This window comes from Typopeltis vanoorti, chromosome 21 (assembly GCF_054136105.1).
Source record: "Typopeltis vanoorti isolate ZY-2024b chromosome 21, IOZ_Tvanoo_1.0, whole genome shotgun sequence".
NCBI classification, from domain to species: domain Eukaryota; kingdom Metazoa; phylum Arthropoda; class Arachnida; order Uropygi; family Thelyphonidae; genus Typopeltis; species Typopeltis vanoorti.
In genome coordinates this window covers 34,511,720-34,535,834 of record NC_143569.1, presented here as the reverse complement: position 1 = coordinate 34,535,834, position 24,115 = coordinate 34,511,720, and the positions used below count along the sequence as shown (strand labels likewise).

General features: G+C 34.4%; 1 protein-coding gene across 5 annotated transcripts in view; it reads right to left on the bottom strand.

Annotated features, from left to right (window-relative positions):
* Window positions 1-24,115, bottom strand: part of hyd (E3 ubiquitin-protein ligase hyd) — a 680,323-nt gene that overhangs the window by 77,861 nt on the left and 578,347 nt on the right. For all 5 annotated transcript variants that reach the window (XM_090411567.1, XM_090411569.1, XM_090411568.1 and 2 more), the window contains one exon: window positions 16,942-17,072. In XM_090411567.1, the coding sequence (XP_090267693.1) occupies window positions 16,942-17,072 (131 nt within the window). The remainder of the gene's footprint in view (window positions 1-16,941; window positions 17,073-24,115) is intronic.

Genomic DNA, 24,115 nt, shown 5'->3' with positions numbered 1-24,115 from the left:
GGTTCTTAGTGCTTTCCTTTTTCTTTGCAGTTTTGTTCCTATAGCTTTATATGCTGCCTGTTTTAATATTTGCTTAATGTTTTGCCATTCGTTTTCTATATCTGTATCTTCATTTATTTTCTTTGTATGATTTGTAAGTCTTTGTTGATAGAGTTCTCTGATACTATCTTGCTGTAACAGTTCTATCTTAAATTGCTCCTGCTTTTGTTTTTGTGTTCTTGTATTGTTTCTATTTCTCTGGTTTGGGATCTTAATAGTACTGATTAATAAATGATGGTCTGAGTCAATATTGCATCCTCAATATACGCTGCAATTTCTTACCAACTTCTTTAGTTTTTCACTCACTATTATATAGTCAATGATGCTTTTATATCCTCTGGCTTCCCATGTATATTTATGTATATCTTTATGTTTAAAGAAGTTGTTGATGATTTTCAAACTATTATAGGTCACAAATTCCCTGAGTTCTCTTCCATTGTTATTTATGGTGTTTTCTCCTTGATTACCTATTAAATCTTTAAATGTATTTGATCCAATTCTAGCATTGAAATCATCTGCAATGATTAAGTAATCTTGTAATTAAGTAAACACAGAATTCTTCTGTTTCAGATTTTTTTCTTTCTTCAGGTGCATATATTCCTATGATTGTAATAAATTTCTTATTTAATTTAAGTCTAGTCATTATTATTCTTTCAGAGATCCAGTTATATGATTCGATTTTGTCATTCCATTTATTGCTGATCATGATGGCTATACCTGCAGCTGCTCGTTTTTCGTTGGGTACTCCACTGTATATTAAGCTGTAGTCCTGAAGTTCTATAGAGCCTTTTGATTTTTTTTCTTTGTTTCTGAAATTACTGCTATTTCTATTTTCACTTCTGTTAGCACTTATATTTCTTCGATCTTGTGATTGATGCCTCTTATGTTTACTGTTCCAATCCATATCCAGATCATAGTCCTTTTTTCCACTTCCATTTCGGCCATCCTGTTTTTATTCCCTTGAAATTTCTGAGTAAAAGAATTTGTCAGCTGGGCTAGTTACCAACCACCCACTGCCTAGTCTGGTGGGGTGTCATCTTAGGGCACATCTCATCGCAGCCAACCACCATTTCTGATGGCTATTATCTGCCACCTGGGGACTCGCTTGGTCATAATAGCTCTGCTCCAAGCTTAGTGCCTGTAGTAATACTAAATCTGTATACATGATACAAATTTGATAAGGGTTTCAATTTGATGTGGTGTAATGCAAGCTCAGTAGTATAGTTGCTAAAATTCCAGGTGGAATCCGATTACATATTATACTGTCTGGAAAGACAGCAGCAGATTCCACTAGAAATTCCACATTAGTAGGAAATCTGAGTATTCTGCTGCATGTTTTAAAGAGTTGTTCTGTTGTAGACAGAGGAAGGGGTAGAATGGTTCCCTAAGCTGCACAACAACAGGCTACATATAATGGAATGCAGCTGTGCCAAAGTAGTACATTTATTGGCATTTGTGCAGTATTGTCCTCTGTTTCAAACATCAATTTCAAATGATGTTTGAAACTTGTAATGGCTCTTTGATGTGCAGACCAAAGGATGTATGGTAGTCTGATGTGTGTTATACACGTTTTTCTAATATGATGTTCTTCAACACTTATTGCTCAAAGTGAATTAAAGGATAGAAGTGTTAATTTTTTATAGAATAAATCCCAAGAACTTTCTCTGTTGCAACTGGAATTGATGTCTGCAAAAGTGCACACATATGGTTTTCTGGTGAGAAACTGAACAAATAAGTTCAGTTTCTCACCAGATGATCAATGGCTTGCAGCAGCTGTCTTTCTCTAACACTCAGACTGTTTCAATGACAAAATATGGTAATATTATCCAAACAGAAAGTACTCCATCCAACTGTAAGAAGTGCCCTCTATATAGGCACTGCTTACAATAACTTGACTGCAACAGCATGATACTTAATAATACAGAACCTTGTGAGAGACTTACCAATCTCCATTCCAGCAAAATATGCTTAATCCAACAAACTCTCAGCCTCATGTCCTTTGGCACAACAGTACTAAATAGAATGATCTACATGACTTCTCCTCCAGCTCCAAATAACTGAAACAGAGGCCTTCATCCCCCACTTCAGCCAAAGGTCCATACAGCTATCCAAACCTTGGCCTTCGAACATGTGTGCCAAAGTAGTTCAAGAAAAGTATTCTGCATATTGCAAATGGCTTGAACGAATTCCAGCATCCCACTAGGTCTACAAGGCGGTACTCAGCAGCAACAAAAAGACCATCAGTCAATCGAAATCTGACTTCAAAAGGGAGAAGTGTAATAAACATGCTTCCTAATCAAATGGTAGATGAACCTTCTGGTCTTGCAAAGGCTGATGGGCACAACTTCTGCTCATTCATGTTTAGACCGCTCTCATCCAGATGGCATTACTTGCTCAACACCCAAAGATAAGACTAATCCCCAAGCATCTGCCTTCTCTCTCAATTCCTACATCAGTGATCAAGGCTGAGTACTGCTAGCATTATCAAGAACTGCACTGCAAGCCTTCTCTAGTCTTTCATCAAAAGAATTTTTAATAGCTTGAAATATCAGCAAGGTTTCTGGTGATGATAGCATCTTCCTACCTTCCCAGCTGTGCTCAAAACCCATGTTCCTGAACATCCTGTATTATCTTTACAATCTCTCATACTTGTCTGGCATCTACCTTTTGGCAAGGAAGTAGCCCATATTCACTCACTTAAAGAAAGGAGATAAAAACCAACTAACTATGTGGAGTTATTAGAACCACAATTAGATAATTGAAGAAATATGTTTCACTCAAAACTTAGATTTTTGCATTACTTTAGACTTTTATAAGATACTCTAGTGAATGGTATTTCCTTCCACTCATGAGTATGGTACAGAGGGTTGTTCAGTGTTTTTTATTCGATGTTTTTATCATAATGTCGCATCAATTTTTTCTGATTAGAGAAATTGCTAATCCCCTTCTGGACAGAGATAAGTGATGTATTTCCAATTGAATGGTCATGTACCGAATAATAATAATAATAAAAAGGCACATTCACTAGTTGAGTCAAATTTTCCTCCTCAACTTTGATATTACCTGTTTCTTTGATGGCTGTTTTGTTAGGCTGAGTCAGGAAAATGAAAAATCACTCATTGGTGTTGAATTTCTAAAATTTTGAGGAAGAAAAAGCATTGCAGTTGTTTAAAAAAGTAACCAAGAAAGCACAACTCAAATGAGAAGAAACACTATTTAGTTTTGTCCCCATACTGCACTAATGTGCTATAAATCTAAAATTTGGTACAAGCTTGGGCATTGGAATGTTAGAGCTATGTTGGATACTGTACCAGCACTAAATTGAGCCCTGGATGCAATCCACAACACAATGAGAAAGGGATTCATTGCACCACCATTACAGTGAATTTTATGATCTGACCACAGTCACATATACATTTAAAACATGCTTACAGACACACTCTCTTGCCAGAGCAGTGCATTGAACCCAGACATGTTATTCTGTTGCATATAAAAGTGAAAGAGTTTTAAGAAGTAAATTGAAAAAAGATTGGTCTTAGCATCATGTGTTCATTGCAGAGTTTCCTTTACCAGAACATGTGAAGGAGAATAAAATATTCTACTTTGTGAAGCAAAATCAAAACTAAATCAAACTTCCAGCCTGGTGCTTCAAGACCAACTCACAAATTTAACCCTTTTCCCTAAAATATTTAGTTTGCTAAATAATCAGTCAGATCATGATGACTTTCACATAAAACAATCACTTAATAATAAACAAGAAACATGAAATTCATATCAAGCTTTGACTAGATAGTAATTGCTCATTATTCACCTGGACACACTTCTAATTAACCAGATATAACCATTCATATTATTTTAATTAGTTATTTCAATTTTTACCTACTCCGATTCATGAAACATCTACAACTCACCTGGAGAGCAATCTTTCTCCTCTTCTTGTCCATATGAAAGCAGGAATGTATTATATAGATTAACCTTAGGCACTTCACACTTTGTACAACATTATAATACTATAGTTGATAATTATGGATTTAAGAAACTCTTAAAGATATGTGAACATTTTAAATATCATGAAATTACATCAAAAATTAGAAAAGGATTGAATTTTCTAAACTTCTGAGAGAAAAAAAAGCATTGCAGTTGTTTAAAGAAGTAACCAAGAAAGCACAACTCAAATGAGAAGAAAGACTATTTAGTTTTGTTCCCATACTGCACTAATGTGCTGTAATCTTTGGTAAACTCTTTTGAGAATGTCGGGTAAATATATACATAATAAGCAGCCATTACTGAACAAAAGTAAAATATTAAGGTTGAAAATTTCATTCAGAAACTTAAAGTCAGAAGTGAAGACATTTGAACAACCAGAAAAAAATTCCTTCTCTATTTTCCTTTTCATCAGTATTATCTGGGAATGTCAAAACATTCTCATCTGGGAATGTTTCTCTTTTTATAGTGTAAATTGGATTTTTCTCTTTAGGTTGCTGAGAAAGCAAAGAAACTACATGTACATTTTCCTGCAGTACTACTACATAATAAATATGGCACTATATAATCTACTATAACTTTTGGACTTCTACGGCTGGAACAGGCCATACTAGGCCTAAATCCTTGATACGTATGATGATCATGATGAACTTTGGAACTTTAGCAGCTGGGGAGAGTGGCCAGCCAATTCAATCCTTCCTTTCTTCTCGATGTTAACATTTTCTTTTCATTTGAAGTCACCAGTGCTGATGATAGTTGTAGTGCACGAAGTGGGAATTTCAATTAGAAACGTTATACACCATTTGTGATATTTTAATGCTTCTGTTCATGATAAGATGAGCAGATTCTACACATAGCTGGAGGTGAAGGTAAGATGTGTGCAAAAGTAACATTTTGCACACCTCTAGAAATGCACATGTTACACCAAGATGCCTTAAGACATATCTGCTCATTCTACCTATGTCTAGAGGTATATAAGATTTTGTGCAACTGTGGAAATTAGTATGTGAAACAGATAGACTGATTTCTCAACATAAATAACAAAAACATCAAAATGTGAGATGATATAAAAGCAGGGAGTTTGGTGGGAAAAGTATCATGATGCCTGTGATGTTTCAAATGCTGTTTTAAGGAAGCCATAGAAATCTTGGAATCAAAGCTAACATAAACATTAGATTTGACTCTGACCATTATTATACATGAATGCAAACTTTAAGTGGAGGATATAGCCATCATCTCTTAAAACAGCATAAAAATGAGCATACTGAGACACAACTACATGGGTCCTAAAAACTAAGTGATTCAACAGATCAGTTTTACAATGAAACTTTCCAAATCTTTTTATTGCATATGCTAATAGTCTGTTATTACACTGACTGAGTTATTAGTATTAGCTGTCATCTGAACAAAACTGCAACAACAGTGGAGAAATGTAACAAAATAAGAAAACCCTAAGGTAAGGTGGATTTGTCATTAAATCTTGAATGAATGTGTAAGTAATAAAAAAAAAAAATACACACACACACACATATATATATATATATTAAGCATTTTTAGATGATGGTACTGCTAACACTGAAATGAAATCAGCATAAAATTTAGAATACAAGCATAACATAATATATTTTTCTTTAAAAAAAGTAGTTCAATGAATGATTTTTATATATTGGACTATTTTTGGAGTTAGCAGTGCTCAGATGGATAACTGATAATATCATTCAACTGAAAATATTTCGAATCCCTTGTCTTCAAAGTTAATAGGAAAAAACTCCATTTGGTAACCAAATCCTTTACCTTCACAAAGGCTGAGGGGGGGGGGGGGATTATCTATCACAAGTAATACTTGCACTGAATATATGAATATATTCCCCAGCCAACAAGCATTAAAACTGGAGGAAAGTAAAAGCGAGCTACTGTAACCAGGATTTGAAGTGCAGAATCCACAAAGAAAATGCAAACAAATAGAGTATCAAGTGCTACTAGGTGGTAGATATATTTCATCACTACAACTTTGCTAATAAAGTATTTTTGGACTGCAGTTATCTGTTTCCATATTTCTACTACCACTGCAATATAAGCAATGACTTTAGTGTTATGCCAAGGATTGTGCATTAAATTTTTTTTAAAAAGCTATTCCACAGATTACTCAATAGATAGGCTAGAACTTAATGATAATGCGCTAAAAGATTACATTACTCAAACAGCAAATAACACTTCTATTATTTTTCTGTCAAGTATGAGTGGAAAAAGTAAAAATAGTCATGTAGAGAGAATTGTTGTAACTATAGTCAGTTGATTAAGGTGAATTTGTTCCATGTATGGCTTAACAAAGAATTTATCAATGCAAATTTAGGCTACAATTTCATCACCATCAATTTCCTCATGTGTAATCTCAAGGGGTGTACAGGATACTATGACAGTAATACATTATAAAGTTTATATTATTACTAAGCTCATAACATTTAACTCCAAATTAGTTCATTTATTTGCACTCCAATATTTTAAAATTTCATTTCTGTTTTCCAAGACTGTATCAATCTACGTAGATCTTAGTCATCTCTTGAGCATTTTTCCTGCCATCTTAGAATCAAACACTGTTTTGCTATCCTCCTTTCTCCCATTTTGGTTAAGTGACCATACCATTTTAGATTAGCTCTGCCCACACATTCCTGAATGCTACAATATCATTATTTTAATTTTTAATATGATTCTATCATTGATGTCACCTATTCAGCACATTAATTTTTCTTAGAACGCTCATATCTATGGTCTCCAGTCTTTGATCAACTGCTATATTTCTAATCCAACTCGGATCCATAAGTTCAAATTAGTTTGAACACTCTTCTGTGTAAGTGTTTGTCCTAATTTCTCTTCTATTCCTCATAAATTTATTTGACTTCTCTCCACTGTACTATCCTTGCTTATATTATATCGTCAATTTCCACATTTAATTTGCAATTTTTTTTTCCTACTAAAATTTGTGACTAAATAACTGAAATATGTCATGTTGTACTATCATTTAATTTGTGGTTTAAGCCAATAAGAATAAAATGTATACGAGACAATTTGGTCAGCTAAATCCCAAATTGCCAGCCCATCCTCCTTCATTCTATACCCAGGTAGGTACCTAACAGGGTGCACCATGAAAGAAAAGCTATTCAAAACAGTGCAGTTATATAGGGCATTATATCAAGCAATAATTAGTCTTTATTTGAGTTGTAAATCAGCAGTTAGAATTGAAGGAAGTATAGGAAGATGGTTTGATATTAAATCTGGTGTCAGACAAGGATGTACATTATCCCCTCTGTCATTCTTTATCTATATGGATCACATTATGAAGGAAAGCAGTATTAAAACTGATATCAAAATAGGAGATGTTAATCTCAGCACTTTACTTTATGCAGAAGATTTTATATTTGTAAATAAATCCAGTACAAGTCTGCAAGATTCCCTGACTAAACTGAATAACTTTTGTAATAAATATGGCATGAAAATCAGCCATAACAAGACAATGAAAATAGGCAGAAACATTAAAAACATCAGCTACGTTGTGAATGGAGAACAAGTAAAACATCAACAAAGCTGGTATGGCAAAAAGTCAAATGAATAAATTTATATGGAATAAGAGAGAAATTAGTCAAAACACTAAATTAGCTGTATACAAGACAATGTCCAAACCAATTTTAACTTAAGGATATGAGAGCTGGGTTAGAAATAAAACACTTGACCAAAGAGTAGAGACCACAGATCTGAGAGTCCTGAGAAAGATTAGGGACGTGAACAGATGGTATCAAAGGCAATATCATTATTAAAAACAATGATACTAGGAAAGAACTTGACATTGTTAGCATCCAGGAATGCATTAGCAGAGCTAATCTCAGGTGGTATGGTGACTTAAACAGAAATGGGAGAGGAAACATTAGCAAAACAAGTGTTCTCTGCCAGGTTGGCAGCAAAATGACCCAGAGGAAGATCAAGATATAGGTGATTGATATGGTAAAAAGTACCTTAGAAAATAGAAATATAAGATCTGATAATGTTGGAGTCTTGACAGGTAACAGACTGATTTCGAGAAAAATTGTAGATAGGAAGTTAGTAATGATGTAAATTTTTCATGTAGTACTATCATATCCTGTACACCCCTTGAGGGTACATGGCAGGAATTTGATGATGAGGATGATATATTTTGTAATTGATTATAAAATTCAATATTTTCCTCTTCCCTTCCTTCTTCTGGGACATATAAACCAATCATTGTTATATAACCTCTATTTTTATTTTAGCTTCTGTCATTCATTCATTCATTCCATAATTTGTAATATTTTAACCATTTTGAAAGGGAATTATGAATCCAAATCATAACACCTGCTTGTTTGATTGATTTGAAGGAAAATTGTTGATAGGAAGTTAGTAATGATGTAAGTTCTTCATGTAGTACTATTATAATATCCTGTACACCCCTTGAGGGTATGTGTCAGGAATTTGATATTGCTGAAATACTTTACCTGTTCTACAGATTCTCCACTGAGAATACAATTGCTTTTCCATGTTACTGCTTAATTTCATAGTTTTTGGCCTTTTTACTGCTAATTTTCCTTCTAAATTTCTTAACAGCTGTTATGCTATCCATTGTGGATCCTGGAGGCTTGCAGAGGATTTGTTTAGGAGTAAAATAAAACATCATCTGAATAAAGAAACGAGTTAAATTGGCTAATTCTAATTCGAATATAGGTTTAATGCTCCTTTCTTTCATAATGTGATACAAATAGATGATGCATAACAGTGGAGATAGAGTGCACCCTTGTCATAAACTTGATTTTATGTCAAACCTCACTTCCCATACTTCCCTTAATTCTAACTGCTGACTTACAACTTAAATATAGGCATTGCTCTGTATAATGTTCCACTTACTCCATTATAATTGCAGCATTTTGCATAGCACTACTCAAGCAACTGTCATATGCATTTTCCAGATCAAAACTTAAAATTCTTGTTAAATTTCTATGATTTTTGACCTATTTTTCATGAAGTGAAAATTACATCTTGACAACCTCTATATGGTCTGAATCCAGCTTGTTCTTCCCCAAATTTCTCTTCCACAATTTTTCTCACCCTCTTCTCAAGAATGCACATGTAAATCATACCTGGAATATTCCGCAGAGAAATTCCTCTTTAATTCTTACATTGTTTTGTATTCGTTTTTATACAGGAGTACTCTGAGAGTTCTACTCCAATCACCTGAATTATGCAGTTCAGCCAGAGTAAAACTTTTACAACTCCATTATTTGAGAAATTCCTCTGTAATTCTTACATTGTTTTATATCCTTTATTATAGATGGATACTCATAGTTCTACTCCAATCATCTGAATTAAGCAGTTCAGTCACTGCAAAACATTTACAACTTCTTGAGTTTCCTTACTACTTTTTCGAGTTTTCAATAAAATATTCAAGAGGGATGCAATCAGAAATACATATCAATACTTGATATGTATTGCTGACTACATTCTTCTTGAATATTTTGTACTGCTGTTCTGTCACTGTTTGTTTCATTTAACAGTTTTACCATTTTTCTGTCTTTCTTTCTGTTATTTATCTTCTATATGTTTATTAGTCTTCCCATGATTTTTGTTTAGTTACTTTTACACGTAGCTTAGCTCTCTTATATTTTTTCTCTGTATTCTCCTAGGACATCTGCTTCTCATTTGAACATCTTATTCTAATTTTCCATTTTTGAAACCACCATTGGAATTTATTTTTCTATCCTTGCAAACACCTCACAATGCATTCCTAGCTGAATCAATGTTTTCTTCAGTTTGCCAATGAGAAGACTTCAAGGTTTGGTTCTTGTTTCCGAACTCTTCGATTTGTTTCTTGAATAATGTTAGCATAGTTGAGTCTACAGTTCACTTGCAAAAGCTGGTCAACTTTAATTTTTTTAAGAACTTCAAATTCATCAATCTGATATTCATTTTTATCTTACTTAAAACTAAGTGATGATCATTTCCAGTTTCAAATCCTCTGTATAATCTTGTATCATGAAGCTATTAAACATAACATTAATCAATAAGCATTTTCTTATTTCTTGTATCTTCTTTCCAGGTGAATTTGTGCACATCTTTATGCTGGAATATGGTGTTAGTAACGACCAGTTTAAGTCCTGAAGAGAAATCCAGTAGATGCTAACCATTGTTGTTATCTTTGCCCTTTTCTCCAAATTTTCCCTAAATATTTCTATATGTATTCATTTTCTACCCTGCTATCTCTAAGAAGGATAAACTCTTCTGTTTTCTTTATGCCAGCTGTCTTTTCTAATGACTGAAAAATTCCACCGCTTCTTCTTTAGGAGAACCTTCAAGTGGGACCACGGGCACAAATGAGTTCAATTGTCCAATTTCAGCTTACATTAAACAAACAAGGAAACATACGAAAAAGAAATGGATTACATGCAAAAAAAAAAAAATTCACTTCACAAATATGTGGTCTAAATTTCAACACTAATGATGTCAATTTCTTCTGCTAAAAGTTATGCTGCTTTTTCCCCAACAGAATGTCAGCTGCCATACTTTCAATAACTATTCAATTTCACTTTCATAAATACACAATCACTGAGTTTTCAGCTTATCTGTGCACATGTTCAACCTGATATCCCTGTCAGAAACTATTCTATCTAGTCTCATCTTTTTACTTTATTTTACCACATATATTTGTTCTATCTGATGTTCTCCTAATGTTACAAATTACGTTTTTTAAATCTTTATTTTCTTTAATTTAAATTTCATAATAGCAGTCAACTTCTTTGGAGATTTCTGAAAATTTACTTCCTTGTTAGAGTAGCAGCATGAATCCAGCAGGTGTTTGTATATATGTGTGTGTGTGTTTGACCTACCTGCTAAGATCAATGATCTCACATAAAATGTTTATAGGAAATCTAGAATAACAGATTATTCTAGGCTCTACAAACATGCCTGTTCAACAACATATCCAAGTATACTGGTGTGTGTGTGTGTGTGTGTGTGTTTGCATGCATGTGCAGTTTAGCTCACAATCTAGGGTTGATTTTTCCTGCAGATGTACACTCATAAGAACACTCTAAATTGCATTCTTCTTCATCATCATCATCATCATCAAATTCCTGCCATGTACCCTCAAGGGGTGTACAGGATATGACAGTACTACATGAAAAAATTACATCATTACTAACTTCCTATCTACAATTTTCCTCCAAATCAGTCTGTTACTTGTCAAGACTCCAACATTATCAGATCTTATATTTCTATCGTCTAAGGCACTTTGTACCGTATCAATCCACCTATATCTTGATCTTCCTCTGGGTCGTTTTCCTGCCAACCTGGCAGAGAACACTTGTTTTGCTAATCTTTCCTCTCCCATTCTATTTAAGTGACCATACCATCTGAGATTAGCTCTGCTAACGCATTCCTGGATGCTGACAATGTCAAGTTCTTTCCTAATATCCTCATTTTTAATATGATATTGCCATTGATGCCATCTGTTCACGCCTCTAATCTTTCTCAGGACTCTCATATCTGCGGTCTCTAGTCTTTGGTCAAGTGTTTTACTTCTGACCAAGCTCTTAGATCCATAAGTTAAAATTGGTTTGAACACAGTCTTGTATACAGCAAATTTAGTGTTCCGACTAATTTCTTTCTTATTCCATATGAATTTATTCAATTGACTTCCCACGATACCAGCTTTTGCTGATTCTGTTGTCTATTTCTATATTTAGTTTACCATCTTCAGTAAAAATTGTGCCTAAGTAGCTGAAATGTTTTACTTGTTCCACAGGTTCTCCATTCACAACACAGTTGACATTTTCAATGATTCTGCCTATTTTCATTGTCTTTGTCTTTTTATTGCTGACCTTCATACCATATCTATTACAACAGCTATTCAATTTAGTCAGAGAATCTTGCAGACTTGTAGCGGATTTATTTAGAAGTATAACATCATCTGCATAAAGCAAAGAGCTGACATTAACATCTCCAATTTTGATATCAGGTTTAATACCACATTCCTTCATAATGTGATCCATATAGATAATGAATAACAGAGGGGATAATGTACATCCTTGTCTCACACCAGATTTAACATTAAACCATCTTCCTGTACTTCCTTCAATTCTAACTGCTGACTCACAACTCAAATAAAGACTAAGTATTGCTTGATATAATGCCCCACTGACACCATATAACTGCAGCGTATTGAATAGCTTCTCTCTTGGCACCTTGTCATATGCCTTTTCCAAATCGACAAAACTTAAATACAGATCTTTGTTATATTCCCATGCTTTCTCGACTATTTGTCGTAAAGTGAAGATCTGATCCTGACAGCCTCTATTTGGCCTGAATTCAGCTTGTTCTTCACCAAGCTTTTCTTCCACAATTCTTCTCAACCGTTTCTCAAGTATACTTGCATAGATCTTGCCAGGAACACTCAGTAGGGAAATACCTCTGTAATTCTCACATTCAGTTTTATTTCCCTTTCTATATATGGGTACTATGAGAGCTCTACTCCAATCATCGGGAATTCGTCCCTCTGTCCAGGCTTTCTGAACTATGCAGTGCAGCCACTGTAAGACTCTTATACCACCATACTTCAGCATTTCTGGTCGAATATCATCTACTCCTGTTGCTTTTCCACATTTCAAACCTTTGATGGCTTTTTCTACTTTAAGTATGGATATGTATTCCTGACTGCATGCCTGGTCAGTGTTTTTTATCACTGTGCTGTCATCACTGCTTGTTTCATTTAGCAGTTTTTCAAAGTAATTACTCCATACTTCAAGGATATCTTTTTCTCCTGTTTTCATTTCACCTTTATCATCTCTAATTCCTTTTACAGCACTCTTTCCTCCATTCCTAAGCTTCTTCAACAACCTCCAGAATATTTTGCCACCTTCTTGATATTTATTTTCTATATTCTTGCCAAAGTCCTCCCATGACTTTTGTTTAGCTAGTTTTACACACTGTTTAGCTTTCTTACATTTGTCTCTGTATTCTGTAAGAGTAAAAGCTGACTTATTTGCCAGGAACTTTTGATATGCTTTCTTCTTTTCCTTCACTGCCTCTTTAACTTCCTGTGTCCACCTGGGAGTTCTGATTTTTTTATCCTTGCACACAACCTCACCACATGCCTCTCTGGCAGAATCAATCAATGTTTCCTTCAGAGTTTGCCACTGAATCTCCAAGGTTTGATTCCTGTTCTCAAACTCTTTCATTTTCTTTTCAATAATATTTCTGTATTTTAGTCTACAGTTCACATCTGAGAGCTGCTCAACTTTTATTCGCTTTAAAACTTTCTTACATGTTATTCTTTTCAATATGAAATTCAATTTTATCCTGCTCAAGACTAAATAGTGATCACTTCCAATTTCAAATCCTCTGTACACTCTGGTGTCCTGCACAAGGGAGAAAACATCACTATCAACAATAACATAGTCAACGAGACTTTTCTTATTCCTAGCCTCTTCTCTCCATGTGAATTTGTGCACATTTTTATGTCAGAACATGGTGTTAGTAATAACCAGTCCATGTCCTGAGCAGAAATCCAACAGATATTTGCCATTATTATTAGCTTTGCTCTTTTCTCCAAATTTTCCCAAAATATTTTTGTATGTCTCACAATCATTTCCTACTCTACTATTTAGATCCCCAACAAGGACCAACTTTTCTTTTTTCATTGTCTCAGTTGCTTTTTCTAAAGCCCCAAAAAATTCCTCCACTTCTACCTTAGTAGAACCTTCTGTGGGACCATAGGCACAAATAAGTCTCATTGTCCAGTTCCCCATTCTCATATTTGCCCACATTACTCTACTTGAGACTGACTGCCATTCAAGAAGATTAGCCTCGTATTTTGTGTTGAATACTATGGCTACTCCTTCTTTTCCTTGATTGTCATTGCCTGAATATAACATTTTGTATTTATCGCTCAGAAAGATCTCACCAGTTTTGGTCTTTTTTGTTTCAGTCACCCCTATTATGTCGATCTGATACTTATCTAATTCCTCAGCTAGCTCCATTTCTTTGCCATTCAGGCTTCTTACGTTGATAGTACCGATCTTTAATTCTGGTGATGTTGAGTTAGGGTTTGTTTTCAGATTTGTTCCAGTAGCTGACTTTTCGCTGTTCGCCCTGGTTCCCTGGCGAAAACAACGGGGGCCTTGTTTAACCGGGCGACGCCCCAGCCGGCATGAAATTTTGTCATGTTGTACCATCATTTTTTATTTTGGTTTAACCAATAAGAATACAATTTGGTCGGCTAAATCCCAAATTGCCAGCCCATCCTCGTTCGTTCAGTATCAAAGTAGATACCCAACAGGGTGCACCACGAGAAGGTGAGGATTGGACATTAGGTCAGAAGCCCTGGTCGGTTCTCCGCATTCCTTTAAAGGCTATGTGGAGGTCTCCTCTCAGTTATACAGCTTTGACCCTTAAGCACCCCCCAATTGCATTCTTTGGCATTATAAATACCATATGTTGTTATCTTTGCAATTTCTAATCATCATTTCTTTGATTAATCTATTGTTGCCTAGTCTTTTCTTTCTCCCTGCAGTGAATACATTTTATAGGCATGGAAACATTTATTCCCAATTCTACTTTAAATTCTCATCTCTTATTTAGTTCTCTAAAAGATATGTCTCATATTTATATCCACATGATAAGAATCATGCATATCACAACTGGCTTTCATGGAAAACTCCAGCTTTCTTTACTGCCCATACTTAATTAAGCTTGCAATAGTTGCAAATAAATTGTTAGCAGAGACAGAATATTGATTTTGAATAGTCTAAATAGATGAAATTTACATCATGTGAAAATGTCAGTGTCATTTTTGAACTCTCACCAAAAATATTGCATGTAGTTTTTGTTTCAACTATGTTTCCACTTTCTTTGAATCAGATCACTTCTAAGCATTATTACCAATACAGAAGAGCTAGTGACCTAGCATTTTACATTTTTTTCAAACTTTTGCAGTGACCTAGAATAAGTGTCCTCCTACCATTACAAAAATAGCATTTTAAATGCCTCCTTTATTTTTGTTATTTTTTTGTAAGGTGTGGTTCCAGAGTTAAATCCTATTTTGTCCACATTCCATCTATTCTTAAGAAAGCTAACAAATCTTTCACATTACTGTTCTGAATTCTGAAATGACAGAGAACTCTATTCATCATGTTACTACCCTTTGACAAATTATAGAATTATGACCCAGAAAGCTGGAGTTTTCCATGACAGCCAGTTGTGGTATGCATGATGCTTATCATGTGGATATAAATATGAGACATATCTTTTGGAGAACTAAACTTTAAATAAGAGATGAGAATTTACATGAAGCCAACACATCACTCATGTTAAGTGAACATGCTCTCCCGGTTGATTGACCAGTCTTGTAGGATAAAACACTCGAGTTTCTCGTAAGAAAAACCTGTGACTTTCATATGAGACCAACTAACTTATCTTCAAGTTGAAGGTGGGGTTTGAATCTAGAACTTCCGATTAAAGGCATCACTGTTACTGAAGTAAACTCTAAAATGTTTGGAGAAACCCAAGTAGTTACTCGATATCTCTTTTTAGGTACTGATCGAGTTTTGGCATAAAGATTCATAAGTAATTAGCATCACACAGTCTACTTAATACTAGGGTACTGCTACTGTCTCCTTTTTTTTTGTATATTAATCACCTTCTCCAATTCCAATTTCTCTGATGACGGAGCACTGCATTCTGTCTTCTTACCTGACAAAGCATACACTACATGGATGAACAAAGCTTTTAGAAAACATCTACAATTATAAACATCAATCTTCAAACCACTGTCCAGTGGATACTGTTCTCTATCCTGAAAATTTCTCAGGAAAATATTATTCTTACATCTAGTCTTTTTTTTGACAAAATTCAAATTCTAGACAAGATGTGATTTCTCCTCTGGGAATAATATGAACGCCCTATCTTTCATTGCATTATATCTTTATTACATCATGTGAAATAAAGGATTTAACAACAATAAACCAGTTTTTCTCTCTATATCCAGGCATTACTTTGCCAATGAACTATTAACTGTATAAAAATCTCAAATCCAATCAAATACTGTTCCCACATTTGGGGTGTTCCCTTAAGAGCTCCCTAAATATTGAGTTAGTATAGAAAATTAAGTTTATTAATGATACATCTAATGGATTCATTCCACTATATTTTCCACAGATATCTAGTTTCTGAGGAATCCATTTTCTATATTGCTAGTGTTGCTGTTTATCCAAAATATGAAATCAGAATTCACACACTCATTTGTAGTTTAAATTCACAAAACAATTTTTCATCTTTCCTTAAATTTCCTTTAAAAATGTACTTAACATATGATGGGAGACTATTTCAAAGGACAGCAGTAGAGTGAATGCATAAAGATGATGAAAAATTACTTTAAAAAAATACTCTGCAGGTTTTTAAACCTAATGTTTCTTCTTGTGTCTAACTCTTCCAAACAAATATCTACCTTTATTTTGGGATACTATCATAAAACTATCTAATTTACTTATTTAACAAGTTTACAAAACCAACACAAAAATCATCATATTTTAATTTGAGAATGTCTAAATATGGTAAATACTATCATATTTATCAATTCCATGATTTATAGCTACTTTCTTAAATTTCCAAATGCTGGAATCTCTTCAGATTTGGAAATCGAAGTCAAGAATATTCTTACCAGGCTGTTTACTTTTTTCCCTTGCACCAAGCAAAAGAAGTCAAGGGCCCAATAAGAATATTACAGTTATCAATATATAGAATAAAAAAGGAAAGAAAGACCAATTTATTTTAAAGCATGAATGAATAAATGCATCATAGCCACTTTATACAAGAAATGTTAATAACATATTATTGTTTCTGTTAGATATACTTTTCTCATACCTGCTGTGAGAAAGAATGATATCTGTAGCTTCATCCACTTTCTGGCGAAGAGCATCTTCAGACGCATGAAGAAGAAGAAGCTGAGCTGCAGAAAGTTCAAGCAGCATACCAGTAATTTTGCTCGCCAGTGACTACAAACAAAATATAAGACAATATATTTCACTTTTGTTCTTTAAAGTATAAATCGTTATATTTAGCAGATGATAATCCTTTTTTTTCATCTTTCAATACTTTATAAATTGAAACACAAAAAAAATCATATAATTTAATCTATGCATTATATATATATATACACTAGGGAGGCTATGCCCCCCCAACCCCCCCCCCCCATGTTCTGGACTGGTAGGCCGGTTCTCCTTGAATTCTGATGACTCGACACTCTGCGGCCATGAGCATCGAGTCTTCAAAAAAGGGGGGAGGGGCCTCCACCTCCTAGCCCCCCGAGTTCCGGACTGGTAGGCCAGTTCTCCTTGAATTCTGATGACTCGAAAGAGAGGTCACATTTGTCTCTGTATTCTCTCAGAGCACAAGCTGACTTATTTGCCAGGAACTTTTGATATGCTTTCTTCTTTTCCTTCACTGCCTCTTTAACTTCCTGTGTCCACCATGGAGTTCTGATTTTTCTATCCTTGTAGACAACCTAACCACATGCCTCTCTTTGCCACTGAATCTCCAAGGTTTGGTTCTTGTTCTCAAACTCTTTCATTTTTTCTTCAATAATCTTTGTGTATTTTAGTCTACAGTTCACATCTGAGAGCTGCTCAACTTTTATTCACTTTAAAACTTTCTTACATGTCATTCTTTTCAATATGAAATTCAATTTTATCCTGCTCAAGACTATATAGTGATCACTTCCAATTTCAAATCCTCTGTACAGCCTGGTGTCCTGCACCAGGGAGAAAACATCACTATCAACAATAACATAGTCATGTTAAAGATACCAAGTAATTTTTAACCTGGTTTTACTCCATTTTTCCCAAGTGAGCAAACAGACAAAATGTCAAGTTTGCGCCTGCAATAGATGCAAGACTAGCTGATCCCACAGGTAGTGCAAGACCAAGGCAACTCATGGTAAAGGTGGCATAAGCTCTGATCACTAATCTTAATATTTACCCTTAAGTTTGGGTAGTAACCCATTTTGGGTAGTGGCCCCTTGCCCTTAATACAAAACATTATACATCCCCGTCTTGGAGATGTGTTTTGGCATTAAGGGTAAATATTAAGATTAGTGATCAGAGCTTATGCCACCTTTACCATGAGTTGCCTTGGTCTTGCACTACCTGTGGGATCAGCTAGTCTTGCATCTATTGCAGGCGCAAACTTGACATTTTGTCTGTTTGCTCACTTGGGAAAAATGGAGTAAAACCAGGTTAAAAATTACTTGGTATCTTTAACATAATTATACCCAAGTTAAAAATACTTTCTACAATAACATAGTCAATGAGACTTTTCTTATTTCTTGCCTCTTCTCTCCATGTGAATTTGTGCACATTTTTATGTTGGAAAATGGTGTTAGTAATAACCAGTCCATGTCTTGAGCAGAAATCCCACAGGTATTTGCCATTATTATTAGCTTTGCTCTTTTCTCCAAATTTTCCCAAAATATTTTTGTATGTCTGACAATCACTTCATGTATTTTGCATTATGGGAGATACTGAGATAGGAGTGATGTTAGCTTGGTCCACCTTTGCTACGAGTTGCCCGGTGTTGTGCTACCTTACCCCAGTCCTGAAGATATTTTCAGACACAAACATTGTTTACTCACACTTGGATAAAGGATCAAACTAAATTTATTATAGTCTAACCAAGTGAAAAATAAACTTTCAATGTTAAAATGGTTTGTATATGGGTATCTAATGATTTTGATGTTATCTCATTACAGATGATTATTCTACTAAAGTTCTGTTTTCAAAACTTTCATTTTCATAGCCAGGTGATTTTATGCCAAAGTCATTTCCTTTTGTCCTTTTGAACTTCATCTGATGTTATTGTTTAACTCAGAAGAAAGATTTCTATAAGGCCATGATCAATTATTTTAATTAAAAATTATACAGCTGCCAATAATTAAAAACAAATTGAAACAACAAATCTTAAAAAAAAAAAAAAAACTCCAAAAGGAGTTTTTCATTTTTTCATTTCAGTTTTTCATTTATTCATTTAATTTAAAAATTAAATGAATTAAAACTGCAATGATTAAAACATAATGAAGCATTAAATTCATGAAAACCTACTATAATATATTGATGCTATAATAAGGAAGTTAATCCTACCTACAACGTCTATAAAGGCTGTCTAAGTTTTCAGTCTTCAGAAGAAAAGTACTAATAAAGATTATTTGTGTCTTAAATGGAATTCAAACCCAGGCTAGGTCAATCCAAGAGGCACACTGGCATTGCTGGTTGAGCTATGAATTTCCTTCAAGTAAAATGCATGCACATGCAGAAACTATTGACAAAATGACTACAATATAACTGATACCAAAAAGGTCTGCATAACTCAGCTGAAGTGATGTTTGCATCCTCTGTGCTTGGCAGCCCAAAGAAAGACTAAAGTTCTTATTTAGTTGCCAACTAGAGGAACCTTTTCGAAGCCTTTCTTTGACTGGTTCATGAGCAAGTCAAAGAAAGACTTAACACACACACAACACACATTCATTTGTCATGATAAGTGAAAGTAACTATTATAACTTGACATTTCATAGACATGCATGGTAGACACAGCACAATATTTTAAATAACAGCTTCACACATGTAAAAGAAAACTTGCAAAATGATGTTCATGACATAATGAACAAATATTAATAAATTCTAATTTTCTATTACATGAAGCCATTATTTAAATTACTGTACTAACTACTTTAACCATTGAAGACAGACAAAAGTCAAAATGAAGCATGAATGGAATAGATGTGAAGTGTGGAATTAAAAACAATTGTGCTGACAATAACTTGCATTAATAAGCTGAAGAGTGAAACAGGTGAAATTCAAATAAATAATGATTTATTATTTGACATAACTTGCATCAATAAGATAAAGAGTGAAACAGGTGAAATTCAAATAAATAATGATTTATTTGGAAGCCTAGGGATCAGGAAAAGGGGATAGTAATTTAAGTACTTCACATTAAACATTAAGATAATGTTATATGTGTTTCAATTAACTTGAATAGTTAATTGAAACACATACCGCAGTAAATAACTTTAAATGAATCAATTTGCAGATATTTTGTCTTATGTCTTCAACATTATCAGAATGGATTAAAGAACAATAACAGAAATTTGAACACCATTCAAGTATTGATAAACACCTGCAATAATAATGGAATTCTTTCTGGACATGTAGTTATGAAACTGCTAACAAGAACACTATTCAGAATCATTTAAAACAATTTCATATAGTTAAATCACAATTTCCCACATTTTTGGAACTGCAAGACAGTCATTATGATTTAGATTTGGCTGATATAGTAGGGCTTGAGTACTGTAGCAATTTGAGATTGTTCCAAAGGATTTCATGTTTAACATAAATTCCAGGTTGAGCCAACCCATTTTAATAGGTTATAATTTAAGAAGCTTTGATTCAAGTTGATATGTTTTTTAACTATCTTCTTGTTTGATCAAAATAAAATGTTAAATGCACAGAAAATTTGATAAACTCCAGGTTGCAATAACAGAGAGAGAGAGAGGGAGAGAGAGTTTATCTTTAATGGATGGTAGTAGGTGGAGAATTTGGCTGAAAGGTTAGTGTTAGATCTTGAATGATGGCTCTATCAAGAATAGAACTGCTCCATTCAAGATTTAACAAGAGAACAATATCAAGCAAAAGCACACTTGTACTCTTGGCAAAGCAGACATAATATGTGAAGATGCAGATATTAACTTTGCTTAAAAAAGGAATTAAAATATAAAAGAAGAGGTTGAATTTTAAATTAAAATGAAATTGCAGGAGGAAATAAATATTAAATTGTACTATGTTTAAGGTTATTGTTTAAAATAGATGGAATCTTAATTTGTCAAAAAACATCAATGTTAAACTATGCCATGCATAGTTTAACATTGATGTTAAAAAGTCGTGCATCATCATGCGAACGAAAGTTCAAAGGTTGCAGTTTGACCACCAAAGATGACGTAACGAGCGATGAGCAGGCATTCGTGGAAGGCGAATGCCTACCCATTTGCTGTCACCGAGAGGTGACGTCACTCGGTAATAGCAAATGGGAGAGCGTTGTAGACAAGTTTGGAGTGCAGAAAGAGGGCGCTATAATGGGATTTAAAATGGATTCACATCGTTGAGAGGGGCTTTTTTTTTTTGTTTCCTTTTACGTTTTTCTCCTGGTTCCTGTGGTGTTTCCCGGTTGCATGTGCCCTCCCTGTGGGTCTCCTGCTCGAAGTTCCCGAGTGGATCAGCATACCTGATATCCGACAAGATGTGTGAAGATGGCAAAGCAGCAGCGTGTTTCCCACATTGCTGAGCGACGCGAATCAAAGAACATATAGCACGAGATGATGGCAGTATTCGGTCTAAAATCACTAATGATTTTAGACCATCGGTGTGGATCTATCTGATGAGAAAGCAGCAAAGGATTCCTTTGAAGGTAAATCGCGTTAGAAGTGGCGACGCAAAAAGTTCGTAAGCCCAGAAGAAACAAGTGGCTAATTCGGGACGAGCATGTGACAGCAATCCATCGTACAGAGGGACAATCTATAACAAAGAACAGATGGAAGGATCGAGAAATCATCTAACAAGGTGGTAATGTACAAATCCTCCCTTTTATGTGTTATCTATTGGTGATGAAGGCATAAAATGGAAAGAGTTTAAAAAAGAAAAGAGAGAGATTTTTGAGACAATTTCCTGTGTTATGTTAATCGAATTGGATTGGTAGTCTAGACTATTTTTGTGATATAGATGAACATAAGATTCTCATGAGCGTGTTTGAATAGCCTGTCTGTTTGATTATTATTACCCTGCTTTACTTGTATTTTAGTATTAACCTTGATTTGCTTGATTATATGTGTTGTTTAAATTGTAATGTTCTTAGATAAATAATAAATATGTTTTCCCACGTATACCTGAGTTTGTCTGAGTAAGAGAGTGAAATTTATCTATCACTCACGAAAATATCGAACCTATGTTTAGAGGAAAAGAGGGGAATTTAAGATCAAGGCCATGACTGTATACTGAAAACTCAATCTACCTAACTACTTAATCTATATGAGGTATTACTTGAATTCTGGGAAAGTTTCTTCGAATAAGAATTTCTATCCTAGAGTTCTGACTGGCGCAGCATAAACAAATAAATTTCGTCAGAGCTTGAAGAGAGAAACGGCTCCAGAAAGTCAGTTTAGAAGCCAGATCTCAGTAGGCAAAATGAGAACAATAGAAGTAAAATATTTAAGAAAACAACGACGTAACAGTTAGAATGCAGCAATGAACTGGAATTTTCTTAGAATGTTTGATACATGTTCAGAAATGTCTTTTATATATGGAATAGAATGGAATATATAGAACAGAATTCTGCAGATTTCTTCTGTGTTTGGATTTTTATAGAGCATCGACGTAAACAGCTATAATGCACCAAGTCCACGGTTAAAAATATATATGGTGAATGTATTAACTATATTGTAAGCAAAGCAAAGAACTTTTTGTACATATAAAACTTTTTAATTATATGAAGTAAGATTTTTTGTAACCATTTAAAAGCACATGATGATTCAAATAAAATATGCCTACGTGTATAAAGATCAGACAGATTACTAAAAATGTAAAATAACGATTCATGACAATGATACTGCCACTAATAATATTAAATAATAAAAAAATAATAAATAATGGCAATAATAATGGCTGATAACTGCTTGGTGGCAGAAAGGATTCAACCAGTGAAGCATTCTGACTCTGGAAGAGCTGTAGACCCCAGTCTTGCTGAATCAGTGCTCAGTACAGATACAAAAAAAATAGGAATATAGATATGTTAACTGTTTATGGAGCATGGTTAGCCTAGTGGCTATGCATTTTGCAACCATATGCCTGGGGAAGGAGTGTCTTTGGGCGTGAACAGCCCCCCCCCCCCCCCCCGAGTTTTATCTGGGTTTTTTTCATCCTGTAAGCAGGCAAACCGGCCCCATGAACACATAGGCTACAGTCATAAGATATAGTACTTAATCCCTCATTAGGAGGACTCAACCAGTTCTAAGGGGGCGGTCGAGGAACAGGGAGAAGCCCACATGAATAAAATAAAACTGTTTATGGGTCCCAAGAACTTTCCCTCCATAGCAGGAGGAATTACTGTTTGTTCTACTCTTAGTTCTGGGGGTTGGGATGAAGACTATGCTAGCAAAAAAAAAAAAAAAAAAAAAAAAAAAAAAAAAAAAAAAAAAAAAAAAAAGTGCTCCCCCCCCACCCCACCTACTATTAGAGCCAAATGGACTACTGCATCTGATTTACATCACCCATTTACCCAACATCAGACACCTAATGGACAAAATATTTTGCTGGTCACTAGTTTTTCTTAGCCTTTTTGCTCAAGCATTCTTGAATTAATCTTTCTTACAATACACAATAAGGAAATTCTTCTGTAATTCTCATATTTAGTTTTATTTCCCTTTTTTTATAAATTGGTACAATGAGAGTTCCATTTCAATCATCTAGGATTAGACCTTGTGACTAAGTCACATGTGAATTTTGCATAGAGCTACTATAGAAGTTCTATATCATCATATTTCAGGATTAATTATTTATTGTTGCAATTATTATGTATGGATTCCTCTAGAGATTCAAGGATTCATCAAGTGATGTCCCTTTGTAAGTCACACAACGGCTAAGTACCTATCATACCTCTCCTGGAAAATATTCACTGAAGATCACATTATATCCATCAGTAGCTTATTCCATTCACTCACAACACCACTATTGTATATTTTTATATGCATATACGACTACAGTGTTACTTAACACTATTGTATTCTTTTATGAATTTTGTTGTCTTGTATATGTTTTTTTTTTGTGCATGTGGTAGCATATGCATGTATTCTTCTTAGCCAAATGCTAAATAAATAACCACACCACTAATCAAGAAAAGAGCCTGATACATGCTTTTGATCACACCCTTACCCAGCTTCCAGGAATGATCCCAAGTTCTCCAGTCTCCCCCTCATATGCAAAGTACCACAGACCAG